At 36.9% G+C, this 18,539-nt stretch overlaps 1 protein-coding gene across 8 annotated transcripts in view; it reads right to left on the reverse strand.

Annotated features, from left to right (window-relative positions):
- golga4 (golgin A4) overlaps positions 1–18,221 on the reverse strand; it is a 61,410-nt gene extending 43,189 nt beyond the window's left edge. For 2 of the 8 annotated variants that reach the window (XM_079843486.1, XM_079843485.1), the window contains exons 1-5: positions 17,997–18,171; positions 15,913–15,987; positions 11,702–11,803; positions 6,464–6,532; positions 2,950–3,273 (exon numbers count right to left, since the gene is read on the reverse strand). In XM_079843486.1, coding sequence (XP_079699612.1) covers positions 2,950–3,273; positions 6,464–6,532; positions 11,702–11,803; positions 15,913–15,987; positions 17,997–18,065 — 639 coding nt within the window. In that variant the 5' untranslated portion in view covers positions 18,066–18,171. Of the gene's footprint in view, positions 1–2,949; positions 3,274–6,463; positions 6,533–11,701; positions 11,804–15,032; positions 15,108–15,912; positions 15,991–17,996 lie in introns of those variants that run through there. The other 6 variants (XM_079843483.1, XM_079843484.1, XM_079843487.1 and 3 more) reach the window with 6 other exon arrangements.
- Positions 18,222–18,539: the final 318 nt, after the last annotated feature.

The raw sequence follows: 18,539 nt of genomic DNA on the forward strand, positions 1-18,539 counted from the left end.
TTCATAACGTTTCGAAGCTTCATGATGCTTTGTTTTGAAATCGTCATCACTACAGGGAGTGCAGAATTATTAGGCATGTTGATTTTCTGATCATATTTTTTTTCCAGGCACATTTGACCAATTCCAAACCACAGTAATCCTAATAACTACTATTGATTTAGTATTTAATAATGTATAAGTGATATATAATTGTTCATGAAGGCTGGAAATGAAAATCACCTTATATTCAGGTGTGCAGAATTATTAGGCATGTTTTCTTTTACAGATAAATTGAGCCAAAAAAGAGATTTAACTCAGACTGAAAAGTCAAAAAGTATTAAATGCCCATGAGAAGGATGCAATACTAATGCAATACTAGACATTGCAGTTAAGGCGTGACCATTGGACAGTGAAATGCTCGTTGGGTCAGCAGGATCTGACAAAAACAGGTGGTGAAGAATGAAGAATGAAGAATGAAGGTGAAGAATTAAGGGTGAAACCATCTGGAACCCTTTAGTCTCCAGCGCCACCATTTTCCAGAGCTGCAACCTACCTGGAGTCTCCAGAAGTGCAAGGTGTCAGGATCTCAGAGACTTCAGTTAGGTAAAGAATCCTAAAAAATGACCCCCACTAGATAAGAATCACAAGCTGAAGTGTTGTAAAATACATGAAGAAGGTTTTTTTATAGGCTTTATGGACAGATAGGTTGAGAGTGACTCTTGAAGGACCAGCACCACATCCTCTAGTACCACTGTTTGAAGAATTCATCTTCCAGAATCTGGCAGTACGTTTTGGGAGTTCATTTTTAGTCCATCTCTGCAAAACGGACTTCAGGATGGACTAAAATGAACTCCCAAAACGTATTGCCAGATTCTGGAAGATGAATTCTTCAAACAGTGGTACTTTTCTCCGCCACATGTTTTTGTCAGATCCTGCTGACCCAACGAGCATTTCACTGTCCAATGGTCATGCCTTAACTGCAATGTCTAGTACTGCATTAGTATTGCATCCTTCTCATGGGCATTTGATACTTTTTGACTTTTCAGTCTGAGTTAAATCTCTTTTTTGGCTCAATTTATCTGTAAAAGAAAACATGCCTAATAATTCTGCACACCTGAATATAAGGTGATTTTCATTTCCAGCCTTCATGAACAATTATATATCACTTATACATTATTAAATACTAAATCAATAGTAGTTATTAGGATTACTGTGGTTTGGAATTGGTCAAATGTGCCTGGAAAAAAAATATGATCAGAAAATCAACGTGCCTAATAATTCTGCACTCCCTGTATGTAAGTCGTTATTTAGGGTTTTTTTGCGCACAAAAACTATTGTCGCCGATTCATAAAGTTATTGTAGAACCACTGTAGTGAGATGGACTTTGTAACAACGTCTTTAGTACCTTTTAAGGGTCTTGAGAGTGTAAAGTGCATTGTGCCAATGGAGGCCTTTCAGAGCCATCAGATTTCAACTAAAATATCTTAATTTGTGTTCCGAAGATGAACGGAGGCCTTACGGGTGTCGAATGACATGAGGGCAAGTAATTAAATGACAGAATTTTCATTTTTGGGTGAACTAACCCTTTAATCAGAAGTAGTTACTTTTAAATAAATAAAATGCATCAATAAGTCAAAGTTTTGACGTTAAATAACTTTTTTTTGCATTTTGTGACCAGAGGTGTTCAGGCAGGGTTTTTCCTGCATTGAAAATGTTTTGGCGGGCGCCAAAACAAATTTTTGTCCCACCAAAGCCTAATTTAATGAGTTATTGTGATTTATGAGTGATGTAGAATAGATGCTGCGCTTGTGACAGAGAGAGAGAGCTCCTCCCCACACGCACACTCTCTGGGTCTTCAAAATAATCACTGTGTTAGCTGTTAGCTCTCTCATATTTCACATATTAATCCAAATCATCAATCACAATCACATTCGGACAATTTTTTCCTAGAATTACCGCTGGGTGTGAATTGCGCTCAAAAAACGTTGACTCTTCTCTGACCAGCTGACATAAAGCATACTTTCAATAAACAGGACAAAAATTATATTCAGTTATGAAGTGTTTTCTGTGTGTTGACATCTTTCGCAATGTTCTAACAGACGGGATTCGCACACAACGCATCTGCTAACGTCCGATTCGTGACCTAATGACTCTTTTGAACCGAATCATTTTAACGACTGGTTAGAACAACTGAACTGTCCAACACTGAACTAATGAATCAGTGTATCATTTACTCAGTCAGAACACATCTGAAATGAGAACACAAGTGTGCTTACCCAATTTAGCAAGAGTGGATAGTAAGAATTATTTTTAATTATCAACAGTATTTCAGCTCATTTTTGTTGACAATGTGTAGTAAAATAAATAGCCTACAATCATTTAGACTGGAGTGAGGTGAAACCAGAACAAAGTTGTTATTAGCTAGCTGATCATTTTAATTAAATTGCATGCATATGGCAGAAAATTAGGCTATTTGTTCATTTTTAGTGCTACTTTTTAATATTGATTTGATTATATACCAAAACAATTATCTGTAAATGGTGTAAAAAATGAGGAACAAAAGAAACAAACATCGATGTAAGAGATCATACATAATATTAGATGTCAAAATAAGATGATGAAAATGACTATAATTTTTTTAATGTATTGTCAGTATTGCGCTCGCAGATCACGTGGGTAGGGTGTGTGTGTGTGTGTGTGTCAACCACCACCGAAGACCATTTTTGACCCAGGAAAAACCCGGTCAGGGCCACATACGTCAAAAAGTAATCAGTATCTGATGTGACCACCTACTTCTAACAAGTAAAAATTGTGCCAAAACAAGAAATTTATTGGAAATTAAGCATCTGAAGTAATATATGTAATTCTGAGACACTCTCCTAGAAAATCCCTGAAAAACTGATCATAATTTGATCTGGTCTGTCCACGAGCGATTGGATCGCCTTAAATGTTTACACCAAGGCTGCTCACCTCTGAGTATTTCCCTCTGTAATTGCCGAGGCTTCTCTCCACCCTGTGCAGGCGGTTTAAGAGCTGCTCTTTGGACAGACTCTCGATGCTGCCGGGCGAGTCTTCCGCCTCACTCTCGATGTCTGACGGAGGGTCGTACGCCGGGGACGACTGGGCGTCATTCTCTCCGATGAGAGTGAGGGAGTCTCTAGAGGAGCTTCTAACCAGACTGTCCCGCGAGCTGGAGCGGAAGAGCCCTTCACTGCGACCCGAACCCCGGAGCAAAGACTCCACGGAAGATACCTTCTGCTGCAGCTTCTGGGCCAGAGACTGAGGCTCCTCTTTCTGGAGGACAATGAACACTTTGAGTATACAAAAATTTCAGAAAAATAAGTAGACCCTCTTTCAGATCAAAGATTCAAACTTTGACCTGATCATGTCCTGATCATTTACTCACCCCCATCTCATCCGAGATGTTCGTGTCTTCCTTCCTTCAGGAAAATAAATTACGTTTTTGAGGAAAACATTCCAGGATTTTCCTCCACACAATGGACCTCAATGGCAACCAAAATGTTGAAGGTCCAAATCCATGCAGTTTCAGAGGAGGGGCTTCAGAGGCTCTGCACGATCCCAGCTGAGGAATAGGGTCTTATCTAGCTAAACCATCTGTCATTTTCAAGAAAAAATAAACATTTATATGCTTTTAACCTAAATTGCTCATCTTGCACTGCTCTGTGACTCGCCACGGATTGCGTAATCACGTCGGAAAGGTCACGCTAGACGTAGGCGGAAGTACCGCCCCAAGCGAACGTGCGAAGACTAACACAAACGTATTAGTAAAAAACTCCATCTTCAACTTCAAAATCGCCGACATCGTTGTCTAACCTTTTTTTGCTAAAGGATGTTTGTTTTAGTCTTCGCACGAGTGCTTTGTAAACACGGGGGCGGCACTTCTGCCTACGTCACGTGACCTTTCCCACGTGATTGCGTAATCCATGGCACGTCGCAGCACAAGATGAGCAATTTAGGTTAAAAACTATATAAATGTTTATTCTTTTTTAGAAAATGACAGATGGTTTCGTTAGATAAGACCCTATTCCTCGTTTGGGATCGGGCAGAGCCTCTGAAGCCCTTCCTTTGAAACTGCGTTGATTTGGACCTTTAACATTTTGGTTGCCATTGAAGTCCATTATGTGGAGAAAAATGCTGGAATGTTTTCCTCAAAAACCTTAATTTTTTTTCGACTGAAGAAAGAGATTCATGAACATCTTGGATGGCATGGAGGTGAGTAAATGATCAGGAAATTTTCATTTTGAAGTCAACTAATCCTTTAATTAGGCCTATAACTCAAATGACAATGCAATACCTTGCAATGAAAACTGAAATCCAATGACAGTTATACAATGACACTCCTCCAAAATAGGACATTTAAAATGTGAAGAGCTGAAAAAGGAAGATGCAATGTCCGTGACACATACAGTACTGTGCAAAAGTCATGCTTTACAAAAACTTGTTTTATTTACTGTATACCTTTTGCTTTAGTGACTTTCACACAGCACTGTATGTGCACAACCACTCTTCCACTCTTAGATTTATTTGTTAAAAAAATACCAGTAAAAACTGTAATTTTGTGAAATATTATTACCATTTAAAATAACTTTTTTATGTGAATATATTGTAAAATATCATTTATTCCTGTGATCGAAGCTGAATTTTCAGCATCATTACCCCAGTCTTCAGTGTCACATGATCCTTCGGAAATCATTCTTATATGCTGATATGCTCAAAAAAACATTTATTATTATTATTATCATCAGTGTTGAAAACATTCGTGCTGCTTCATATTTTTGTGAAAACCATGATACATTTTTTCAGGATTCTTTGGTGAATAGAAAGTTCAGAAAAAAAGCATTTACTTGAAATAGAAATCTTTTGTAAAATTATAAATGTCTTCACTGTCACTTTTGATCAATTTAATGCGTCCTTACTGAATAGAAGAATTTCTTTCATTATAAAATGACTTTGCTGTCCAACTTATTTCAGAAAAATCAGCATCAAACACTATGTGAATAGTTTTTGTGCTTCAAATCAGTTCATGAACATTACACATTAAAACTCACCCTCAATCCATCATAGGTGTATATGACATTCTTCTTTCAGCTAATCAGAGTTAAGGCCTGTTCACACCGGGACGATTTTCGCGCGCGTTTATCGCCGACGATTAACGCCTCGTGACTAAACAATGGGCGCCAATGTGAGTGTTCACACCGACGCGTAAAACGCCAGGCGTAAAAGCGTCATTTAAAAAAAAAAACGCCTCGGGTTCGTTTTTTTATTTTGACGCGGCGCGTTAAAAACTGGCCGACCAATGAGATCAGCGCTTTTGTTCACGTGCCTGGAGCTGCTGAAGTGACAGTAAAACACGACTGGGTGGCGCTCAAGCACAAAATCGGTCTTGCCGAGCACACATTGATACGAAGAAGAAGTAGTAAGTAGACAAAGAAGAAGATGGGCTGCTAATGCTGCTTGCCAGTTAGCAAAAAGTGTGTGAATGGTTTTGCCATAGACATAATATATCTGTGGTTTTGGCAAGCACGTAAATACTGTCTCTCCTCTTCTTTTTCTGTGTGAGAAGCGAATGTCAGAAGCGTAAGTGCCGCAGCACCACCTTGTGTACCGGGAGCGCATCTACTGAATGTGCACGTTCACTCGGCGCATCGCCAGTGGAAATCGCTTGGGTGTGAACACTCAAGACGCGCCGAAAAACGTCACGAAAAACGCTGGCGATAAGCGCGTGCGATATTCGTTCCGGTGTGTACAGGCCTTTAGGCCTATATTAAAAAATCTTCCGAGCTTTTTTAATGGGAGTGAATGCCATAGATTTTGAAGCCCAAAAAAGTGCAAGCCCGGCCCTATTTGTTTAAACTATGTCAAGTCAAGTCAACTTTATTTATATAGCGCTTTTAACAATGTAGATTGTTTCAAAGCAGCTTTACAGTGTTAAACAGGAAAATAATGCAGCATAATTTTATTCAGCTGTATAGCCATTCCATTTCAATTATCATACAGTGACAGTGTGGGCTTTAGATCAATAATTAGATCAGTAATTTAGTTTAAATGGTTAATTTAGTTTATTAATTAGATTTATTTCGATGTTTAGTTGAAAAATTTAGTGTCCCCAACTGAGCAAGCCAAGCCAGAGGCAACATGAGAGGCGATTCTCTGCGACAGAGGTCACTCTTCCACCGAAACTATAGACTCATGTACAGCCGTTACCGAAAGCTTAAGATTATAGTTTATAAAGTTAGAAATATGGATATTCAGAAGGCCTTTATTAACCCCCTGGAGTCGTATGGATTACATTTATGATGGATGGATGCGCTTTTTTGGGCTTCAAAATCTACCATTCACTCCCATTATTTTTTAATACAATTCAGAGTGTTTTCTGCTGAAAGAAGAAAGTCTGTTTACACCTAGGATGACTTACTTGAGGGTGAGTAAATTAAGGGATGATTTTCATTTTTGGGTCACTTGCCTGAGGAGAAGCGATTCCATCCCCGTTGACACTGCCTCTCGGAGAGCTGCCGGCTGCTTTAGCAATGCTCTGCATCAGAACAGAACCAACAAACATGAGTAAAACTGTCTCGCTGGTCACCTTCAGGCCCGGTTAGTATTCCTCCAGCCATCGTGCTGCACCCCGATTACTCTGGGAGCAATATTAGTTTTTGCTACGAGAAATGCAGGGGCTTCTGGTTACACCCACCCTAACCTCATGCAACTCGAAGAGGAACACAGGGGTTAAATACAAACATAGACAGCATAACTACTGCGTTAAACAAACAAGGAGTTAAACACAGCAGCACTACACTAGCAGCTTTGTCAACTGCAAAACAGTCCAAACCCACTAGAGGAGCTGGTTACTGAGAGCGTGTGCGTTTGGCATTGAGGAGATCTGCAGGAGTTAGACGGCCACAGCGTTCTCCCTAAGGTAGACGAAAGAAGTCATGGGTAATGTTACTCTGTTTGTGTTCATGGACATGAGAATGTATACAAATCTCACCCTATTGTACGTCAGAATTGAATGTTTTTTTGTTTTTTTTATATGAACAGGTTAACAAAATCTGTAATAAGTATTTCTTTTGCAGGCATAACATTGGCAATATTAAGGTTTCATTGTTGCAATTAAACGAGAACTTGTGCTCAATGTTGACCCAGTTCTAGCTAAGATGCATATCATATAGTAAGATTGCATAAAATTAAAAATGGAAGAAAAAAATGAATGCATTTAAAAATGATGCATAAATCATAATGATATGAACAATTGACCGAAGTCTGGACCTCGGCGACCTCAAAAAATGTTCCTGTCAAAATGCTGGAAACGGTCAAAGCTAGTCATATTTACATCAAAATCCACAACTGAAGCTCACTTCCTGTTCGCTGCGCCGAGGGCAATCTCTACCCACTTCGGGCCAAAAGTAATAATCAGACATTTTTCACTTTGATAACCTAAAACAAGGGCACTCAAACCACATGCGTCCTTCAGAACATTATACACAAGTACGTTTAGCAATAAATAACTCTTTACTTACTGAGGGAGGAACTAAACACATTTGCATATGCCAATGAAGGCCAGGAAGACTTTGACTATGTAATGTCACATTATAAGCAACAACACCAGCAGTGTATTTATGCAGTTATCATTGCACCTGTCTATAATATTGATCTACTATTACAGTATCAATTCAAGACTAAATTAATGAACAATACTACAAATACTTGTCCCTAGAATTGATTTGCAGGGGCATTAACATTTATTATAGCATTTTTTTTCTCTAATCATATAAAAAAAAAACACAGTTTGTTGCAATGCTGAAGGGAAAAAGCGATGCAAAGCTTTCTAACAAACACCAGAGTATCTGATAATCAGATTAGGGTTGAGATTTACGACTAATTTGGTGCAGAATGCAGATACAAAGTATGTTTATTTAATAAAAATATACCCTTAAACATTCACATACATTCCAACCTAATCCCATTATGCTGAAAAACAAAATTAAGTCCACTTTACACATCCGAATGTTCTTGTAAATTTCATTTTAAAAAGAAATATTGCATCATCCTTTTGTCCATTTCTACCAAATGAACCTGACGTGGCCAATAACACACAAGATCACATGAGCAGTGTGTTTGATCAGATTGGCGGGGCTGTGTGTCAGCTGATGTGTGTGTAATGTGCTCAGGTGCATATGGAGGGATTATCAGTATCTAGAGATAATGCGCTTATCCGTCTGTCAGAGCTGAGCGTCTACCGTCTCCACAAACACAATATAACTGTAGTGGAAAGAGGTAACGTGGCCTTGCTGTAAAACTGTGCCTCGAGTAAATAAAGCTAGGGGTAAAAACATATCATTATGATTCAAACTTTTTTGTTATCATCAATATATTACATTATTATTTTATATTATGATAATAAATACTTCATAATTATATTTTACATTAGATTACATAACCAATTAACCATTAGATCCCCCTTGTGTCAGTTTGAAAATCAAAAAACATCTTTCAAAAGTAAATAAGTGTAAAATAACTAAATAGTGCACGGGGAAATATTGGCGCAAGTCATGCGAAAGACCTTCAGTAATCCAAGTTTAGAAGCACTAAACCTTTAAACAAAGAATCTGAACGTTTTTGTAAGGAAAGGGAACAGCACGGGAACATTCAACATTGTATAACCGAGGGGAATGAATCTATGAGGATGCTACTTAGGGAAAGGGACAGGGAATCCATGGCAATTTCTAATACTACGGGAATAACAATCATTCCTGGAGGTGCCAAATTAGAGGATCTAGGGCTGGGCGGTATGACGATATATATCGTTACTTACCATGGTATAAAATGTCTATCCTTAGAGGTTTTGCTATATCGTGCACTATTGGCACTTAAGAGTGATGAAAAAGCATGAATGAGAATATAAAGAGTGGGACGTGCTTGATGTTAAAAAGAGTTATAAGCACAATATATCTTGAAAAGGAACTCGGTGCGGTGCACACACAGAAAGCTGCCTCTCTCAGAAGGCGAGCACAAATTTGGGATGTGCTCAATGTTCAAAAGTGTTATCAAGCACAATAAGCAGTGAAAAGAACCTAAATGCGGTGCATGCACTAACTGGCATAGTGTAAAGCGTGCACAGAAAGCCACGTCTCTCAGCATGTGATCGCAAATTCAGTTATTTTTCAAGTCTTACTGCGCTTGAATGGTCGAATACACGTGCAATTATGACAAACAAATGCCCATCATGCGGAGTATTCATGTAAAAACAGCCAGTTATGTCTTAAAGGAACACGGCACTATTTTTGAAAATAGGCTCATTTTCCGTCTCCCCTAGAGTTAAACAGTTGAGTTTTACCATTTACGAATCCATTCAGCCGATCTCCGGGTCTGGGGGTAGCACTTTTAGCATAGCTTAGCATAGATCATTGAATCTGATTAGACGTTAGAGTGTTTCGATATTTTTTAATCGTGTACTAAGACCGTACCAACACTGTACTTTCGCGTACCATGGGTGCATCAGGCGCAATGATATTATGCAGCGCCTGAAAATAGGCTAAATTCCGTCAACATAACCAACTTGACAACCTGCTTGCATAGGGAGCGTGTTGGGGACTATTTTTAATTTTTTTGCAACTTTCCATTTTCCGTCGGTCTTAGTACACGATGTAACTAGAGAAGAGTCAAGTTTTAAATAGGAAAAATATCGAAACTCTTTGGTCATTTTTGAGTGAGATGCTAACGGTCTAATCAGATTCAATGATCTATGCTAAGCTATGCTAAAAGTGCTACTGCCAGACCCGGAGATCGGCTGAATGAATTCGAAAACTCAACTGTTTAAATCTAGGGGAGTTGGAAAATAAGCCTATTTTCAAAAATAGTGGCGTGTTTCTTTAAGAGAAAGTAAATAGTTATGTGTGAACCGGATGTGTATCATGCACTTGGTCTTAAAGTGACAGCAGCCTAATATACAGTCAACTCCAGAATTATTGCCACCCTTGGTAAATATGAGCAAAGTGTTTATCTTTTGATCTTTCATAAAAATAAAAAAAATCACAAAATTCTAAACTATCATTGAAGTAAAACAATTGAAAGTAGGGGGGGATCTCACATTATGAAATAAATGTTTTTCTCCAATGCATGTTGGCTATAATTATTGGCACCCCAAGAAATTCTTATAAATAAATATCTCTAATGTATATTCCCATTCATATTTACGTTTTTTTTAGTACACCAGAGTGACTAGGAGCAAGAAATTGTCCAGCCATGACTTCCTGTTCCACAGAAGTATAAATATGAGGAAAAGGCCAAATTCCCTTGACATGTGTGATGTGTCTATATCGTCCTAATGCACCGTGAGGAGGAGAGTTTGAGCGGCCAAAGACTCTCATAGGATCACCAAAAGTTGTTTGGGAGTGTTTCAAGAAAAAACTCCAGCATATTCAGTTGTCAGACACGGTTGGAACTTCAAAAGGGACCTGGTTCTGTGGTCAGATGAAACTATAAAAAAAGAGCTTTTGGTGTTTGGTGCAAACAAGGATTAAAAAGCACCCCATGTCCATGGTTAAAAATACTGCTGGATCTATAATGTTGTGGGCCTATTTTTTGCTGGAGGTCCTGGACATCTTGTTCAGATAAATGGTATCATGTATTCCGGCAAATACCGACAGATAAAAAAAATCTAAACTTGAAGTGCTAGAGATCTTATAATGGGCCGTGGTTGGATCTTCCATCAGGACAGCGATCCAAAACAAACATCATAATCAACACAAAAATGTGTCACTGAGCACAAAATTAAGCTTTTGCCATGGCTGTCCCAGTCCTTGACCTTAACTCTATAGAGAATGAGTGATGAACTGAAGAGAAGAGCTGGAAATCTGAAGCATCTGAAGAGATTTTGCATGAAGGAATGGTCTTGGGAAAAGGACGTTGCAATAAGTGGGTGCCAATAATTGTGGCCAATGTGAACTATAGAAAAACATTTATTTCATAATGAGATTTCCCCCACTTTTTAATTGTTTTACTTCAATGAAGACCAAAAGGATAAACAATGCAGATTTATTTGATCATATTTAACAAGGGTGCCAATAATTCTGGAGTTGACTGCAACTATGTGTTGCTCAGTATCATTAATGTGAATCAAAGAGAAGATAATTTACTGCTCTTGACTGAATAACTTCTGATTATTACATTTCTGTACTAATTTTAACTACATGTTAAAAAAAACTATTGCACCTGAAAAACTTAATTTGTTTAATTCATATTTTGTTATATTGTATTGGTCCTACTGTTTGTAATTTGCTTCTCTATTCTTATTTTTAATAACAAATGAAATTAAATAAAATATATAGTGATGTATATCGTTATTGTGAAAAAATAAATTCTCATATTATCGTGAATATGAATTTGGTCATATCGCCCACCCCTAAGAGCAACCATTCCGAAGGTACAAAAACAGAGAAAAGCAACTGCCATCCCACAAATCAGGCCTAACGAGGAACGCAAGAGATTAGATGCAGGGGTTAGGAGCGAGATGCCTTTGAGTTATGCAGAGCGGCTAGTGAAACGCTCAGTGAGAAAAGCTGCAAGCAGGTGTTACTCGGCCTCCTCTAGCCCATAACCTCCAAAGGCATCACAGAGGGACGGAGGAGGAGGAGGAGGAGGAGGGTTTGTAGTATTTCTCGAGGGGTGAGGAAGAGGAGGCGATGTGTGAGGACAGACTCACCGCACTGGGCACCTGGGCCGCTTTGGGTCGTTTTGAGTGGTCCAGAGCAAAGATAGTATACTCAGAGAGAAAAGCAGGTTCTGCTATCATCCCAGCCAGCAGCTGAACGACCCCCCCATACGAGTCAACGCATTAATGACGGGACCAAGGAGTGAAGAGCAATGAGAAAACAACACAATGAGTGAAACGACAGAAAAAGAGCCAGAGGATGAGAGAATGACATCTGTGGAAACAGAAAGAGAATTGAGACAGCGGATCCACACTGAGGCTTACACTATTTGATGTCACTACCAAAGCTGATTTTGTGTCTTGAATGTGTAGAGGTCCATGATTGGCATCGAAGCATGATATGTCATTAGTAGAGACATCAAAAGGGTAATTCAAGCCGTCTTGGCACAGAAGAAATTAGGGCTCAAAAATAAGGATGGGTCGGTGAGATGACAAAGCTGCGTTGTCACTTTATCTTACTGTTTTTGATGATGTACACAAGTTTTTGTGTCTATTCCTTGTGTCAAATTAAACATGTCACCGAGGTAAAGTTTTGCCTTTAGTGATAGTCTTGGAATCAAAACTTAAAACATAAAATCATAATATCATGGTGTAATATAATGAAAATAGAACAAAATGTATAAGAAAAATCTATATTATAAATAAATATAAATCTTTATAAATACTAGCATAGCTAGTATATATTTATAAATACTAATAAATATATTTTATATAATGTTTTATATTTAAACATATATAATGTATATATTTATATACTGTATATATTATATAATATAACACTTCATATATTTATTTAATTTAATATATATATATATTTATTTAATTTAATATATATATATTTATTTAATTTAATATATATATATATATATATTAAATTAAATAAATGTTATATAAAGTATTTACATTTAAATATTTAGAAAATAATATAAAAATACTATCTTTATAAATAAACATATTTTTATATAATGTTTTATATATAAACATATTTAATGTATATATTTTGAAAGGTTGGATTCTGAAATCCACCGCCGCTTCAATATAATTGTATATATTCTAATTGAATTTATAATCAAAGCCTTCATCAATATTTATCCTCCTATATTATGATGATGATTTTTAATGATTCTTCTCAGTTATGATATTACTAAATCAAAAGGGCCAATGATTGTTTTTCCGTTATGTTTTCTAAAATTTGTATTTGGTCTCTGAGTGGGGACTGAGGGTCTAGACCAGGGGCCGGGAACCTTTTTGGACCAAAGAGCCATTTTTTTATTTTTGGTTAATGCATTTTTCCAAAAGAGCCACAGAAAAAATAATATTAAATTATTATTAAAAAACAAGCTTTTTTCCCCAATAAAATTTCAACAATAGTAATTATTAGGTCCATAACTAAAAAAAACACATATGCAGCAAACAATAAATAAGTTGCAATATGGAATTAATTGTGCAGGGCTTTGTGAGGTTGAGTTATAAATCCTCTTCGTGTTTGTGAACGCACACAGTGCTTACATCTACTGTGTTAACGTGAATACTCGACATATCATTTTGATATATTTCTGTAGCCTATTAATTTGACATGCAGCCGAGGACAAAGCTGTGCTTGTCCGTGTTGCGCTCGGAGCGCGTGCATAGCATCCTGTCAGTAATTCAGTTGTCTTTCGTGACTTATCACGCTTTTATCATTTGTTTTCGTCAACTGAAATCTGCGTGGATTATCATAAATACACATTTATTTATCACAAGGGTCTCTGCGGCAAAAGCGAAAGTACCCGCGGGTGATGTTTCGAAATGTCTCTTCCACAGCAGAGCACCAGTTTCAATAAAAGGATATATTAACGTTTATATAGCCTACTTTTACATTTTCGCTGCTGTTCTAAAAATGGTTTTCAGTTACCTTTAACAAGCAACAGCTGCGTGAATCCCAGTGCAGAAGCTGTTACCACAGAAACGCAAGTGGTTATTGATTGCTGTCGCGACTCGTGACACTCGTGAACAGCACTGAACGCGCACGGCCGGTACAACTTGAATATTAGCTATTATCATATGTTTCATTAACTTCGGTAGGCTGTACAAGGGAATTGTAACTGGCTGCTTTTTTCTGCAGAGAGCGGATCTCAGTTGATGCGTCTAATTTTTTTTATCGATAATTTGTTGGTAAAGGGTGAGAGACCTGAGCCACACTATTTTTGTCAAAGAGCCAGGTGTGGCTCGCGAGCCATAGGTTCCCGACCACTGGTCTAGACCGTCCAAGGGATGTGTGATGTGTCGCTAAACACTTGATTTCAGTTATGTGTTTAGATTTCGGAGCCATCACACACCCCTTACCTGACAGGAGTGCAGTAACAGTGCTTGCTCACTTAGCTTCCAGATATGAAATATGGATTTGTCTTTCTTTTTTTTATTTTTTATTTCCTTTTACTGAAACCCTAAAGAATTGTATGAATATGGCCTGTACTATTGTCGATACTTCTCACTGAGAGAAAGCACATGTTATCAGTATGTTTTGGGAAACTTTTTCTGGTTAGGACCAGAGCTCAACCAACTCCAACCTTGGAGAGACTGTGTATCTGCGTAATATTGTGTGTTACAGATCAGTATTGGAGGTGGATTACTGGCATCCTAAGAAATGGATGGACTTGTTGTTTTGGGCAAGCTGGCACCTGCTCCAGAATCTGGAAGGTCACTACGTGCCTAATTCCGGGGTGAAAGCGTCAACAAGTGATATATGTACATGTGAACCTGAATTTACCATGACTGTTCATTTTCTCTGAGCCAATCAGAATCATCCACCTGGCAATAATCACGTGGCGAGACCTTCAAAACAGTATAACTGTTGAGAAATTGTATGTACGATAGACTGGTAGAGGGAGCGCGGCCTACAAACTCCTTGTGAGACTTGAAACTGGCTTCTGCTGATGAAACTGCAAACTATTCTTCAGCATTTCTCTTTAATTAATTGCACTCCTTACTTTACTGATTTTTCACTACTGGTCTTGGGTCCTAAACTGTTACCCCAACAATTTATAATATTTACTGTACATATTATATAATGTTTTATATATATATATATATATATATATTACATTTAAAACAATATTATATAAAGTATTTAAATATTTTGAAAATAAAATTCTGACAGAAATCAATTTAGATTTTTGCATATATTAATTGTGGCAGGGCCAGTGAAAGATTAAACAAAAAAAAATCCTTATTGTTGAGCCCTGGAAATGCTGAGATGATGTGGAATTCATTCTGAGATATGGTGGAAATTTCAAAAAGAAATGCAAACAGAAAATGTGACAGACAAAAGTGCAATCAAAACCTCGGCTCACTGGTCAGTCAAACGGTTCACCCGCAGTGGTGATATACTTCATTCTATACCGCATTCTGTTTGAGCTATGATTCATAAAAGAGGACAAAGACATCAATAAAACAAAAAATAGTAACTTGATTCATGCTAGTTTGATGAAACTCCTAAAGATAAACCAAGCAGAGTGTCTGAAAGTCCATTAAGGTGTATTCATAAGTCATTATTTACCATGTTTAAAGGTTCATGCTTCAAAGGGGGTCTAATGTCACGGTCCAGAAATGACAAAACTGAACCATCTAGACTATTATTAGCTCGTATTATTACAATAATAGCATGTCATGAGTTAAGCAACCAGCTGGAGATTATCAAACTGATTTTATATCTCGGCACGTTCTCTGTAAAACAAGAGGTAGATCGTTTAACTTTTAATTCACTGATTATTATTATATATCATTTAAAACAGAATTTATTAACTTACACCAGTATTTAGATACTTAAGTGACACTTTATATTAAAATTTTAAACCAAGTATAATTTATTTTAAACGAAAACAGCACAAGCACACTTTTCAAGCTAAACGTTTGGTGTTTCTTGGGTATAAATGACAGATATACTGTATAAATTTACTGTAAAGTAAATACTTTAATCCTAGTATGGGACACATTGCATCCCACAGAAAGTAAAGCAATTAGTAGATGTGACCTGAAGGCATTCATTAAATGTCTGTAATCTTGTGGAAAGCAGGTGTTTTGACAGTATTGTGTATTCTTATGCATAACAGGTCAGATATTCTAGAAGAGTTAAAGGGCATATCTGGCACATGGAAGCAGTTGCTGCTCATTTACATGCACTCAAGACCAATGAGAAGGCGTGTTTCGGTTTGTGCGCTCACCTCTCGGTCGTTGGGGGAGGACGGGGCATCTTGTTGCAGGAAAGGGGGTTGATTACGCCTCTCTCCTGAACTCACCTGCTGGACACAGACATGTGTGTTATACATCCAGACACAGTAATCACTACCAGTGCACCAAATACATTAGACTCAGAGGAAACTACTGCTCTTTAAAGTCACCATGAAATCAAACATTGATGATTCTTCAGTATTTACTATAAATGATTTATCTGTACACATCATTATTTTTGATAAATTCATATGCCCTCATAATCTTGAATCAAAATAACTTCCTCTGCCTCTTGCATCGACATCTCTTTTCTTCAATGATGACGAGGACGGGGCAACCTGTCACTCACATGAGATCGACCAATAGCGAACCACAACCATCCAATCCCAGCCCTACATTTGTTCTTGTTCCAAAAGCCGTAAGAAAAGGCTATCGTAACTTCTGTTTCATGCCGGCGTTAACCTCGTGTTTTACTGTACTGATTTCAACATGGACACAAAAACACAACACAAAAGAAATGGCATATTTGAAAAATAAAATTAAGAAATGTAATTCTGCATGAAGATTTTATTTGAGATATTTTGCACTGTGACATTATTTATGCAATTTCCCCTCAAATGTTCATTATTGTACTAAAGAAAAACTTATTATTATAAGTAATGAAAATCCTGTAAACTATGTTTGCAATAATAATAATAACTGAGTATTAAATCCTCATATTAGAATGATTTCTGAAGGATCATGTGACACTGAAGACTGGAGTAATGATGTTAAATTCAGCTTTGATCACAGATATAAATCATATAAATCAATAAGAATTTTTTTTAAATGTGCTTAATTATTAGAAAAATCCTGCAAATACAAATAAACTGTGTAAAATAGTTTTGGAAAAAAAAAAGATAAATTGATAGATAAAAAGAGATTTAAATCTTTTTTTCTTAAGATTTTGGGGTAAAATATGACACAGACATGTCGTTTTATTAGTGCTGAGGAAAAATGAATCGTGATTAATCACATCCAAAATAAAAGTTTGTGTTTACATAACATTTGTGTGTGTACTTTGTATAGTTATTATCTGTATATAAATACACACACATGCATGTATATATATTTTTTTTAAAGTTACATTTTAATAAAATAAATATATTTATATATAAAATAAATGATATACAGTATATACATGCAACTATTTCTTAAATATATACATGCATGTGTGTGTATTTATATATACATAATAATTATACACAGTACACACACATATATTAGGTAACACAAACATTTATTTTGGATGCGATTAATCACGATTCATTTTTCATTATTATGTAATTTTCATTCATTACTTTGCTTAATAATTAAACCAAACAGACTTGAATTTCAACTGAAGTAGCAGTTTAACCTTTCATGTTTAGGGAAACGGGCTCTCAGGTCTGGTTAACAGGTCAGGTTGGTTTGTGGTTCATTAAGTAGTTGACAGATCAACACCTAAAATCCCAAAACGACTGATCTGATGACGTAAACCTTCTGATGGGCTATAAAATCTCTGAAATGTCATTACATGATTACCTATATGACTTATCTTAATAGTAATATACCATGGTACATACACACACACAACACACTGCCAGTGCCATGGTCCAGGTAAACCTGTGACACCCATTCATTACAACAAATAACATAGCAAAAAGTAACAGGGTATTATTGTCATGCTTTTAGGTATTCTTAGAAGTAATTCATTAATAATTAAGTAATTAATTTCAGTACCATGTATATTTCATACTACCATAGTATCATCACCATGGTAGTATCATAGTATTATTTGAAACTCCATGTTATGGTAATCATTTAGTATATTACACCATATTATATTATAACCCTCTGATGCTTTAATTGTGATTCTGGTACTGTTAGTGTACAACCGTCAACCAATCCGCTAGCTGACTAGTTATTTAAAGAGCTCATGGTGTAATTTTAATCTATAGCACGGTAATAAGTGTATTAGAAAGCATCCTTGCAGTACATACTTGATGTTGTGTTTTGTTTTGTTAGCATACATGCTACATGAGCAAAGTGCACTGACCTGCGCCTGCGCGCTGCTCCGCTGAGGCGACTGCTCCTCTATCACCTTCTGCTTCAGTTTCTTAAACATCACTCCATGCGATAATTGTCACGCCAGGGGAAGATTTTACTGTCCGATTACCAGTGTAAGAAACTTGATGTATGTGTGGATGAGAGCAGTGCGCAGATGCAGCTGACGTGGAGGAAAAGTGAACAGCTACGGGTCGACGAGAGGCTCAGAAAGGACGATTGTGAGTTATTGAATTCCCCCACATTTCAATGTCACCAGAATAACACGAACTCACACAGTGTGACACTTTAAATAAAAAGATAGCATATACTCTCTTTGATATATACAATGCTAATAGAATTCAAGTACCAGGGTATTTATGTGGTACTGCAGGGTATTTTCAATAATACCATGGTAGTATTGTGGTACTAAAAAAAACACATTTTAATACAAAAATTAACCATGGTTTTATTATAGTAAAAGTGTAGTAACCATGTTTTGTTTTGTTTTTGGTGTGTTGCTGCAAATACCATGGTTAAACTATGGTTAGTGTAG

The sequence above is a fragment of the Gobio gobio genome (assembly GCF_949357685.1).
Source record: "Gobio gobio genome assembly, chromosome: 18".
Taxonomy (NCBI): Eukaryota; Metazoa; Chordata; class Actinopteri; order Cypriniformes; family Gobionidae; genus Gobio; species Gobio gobio.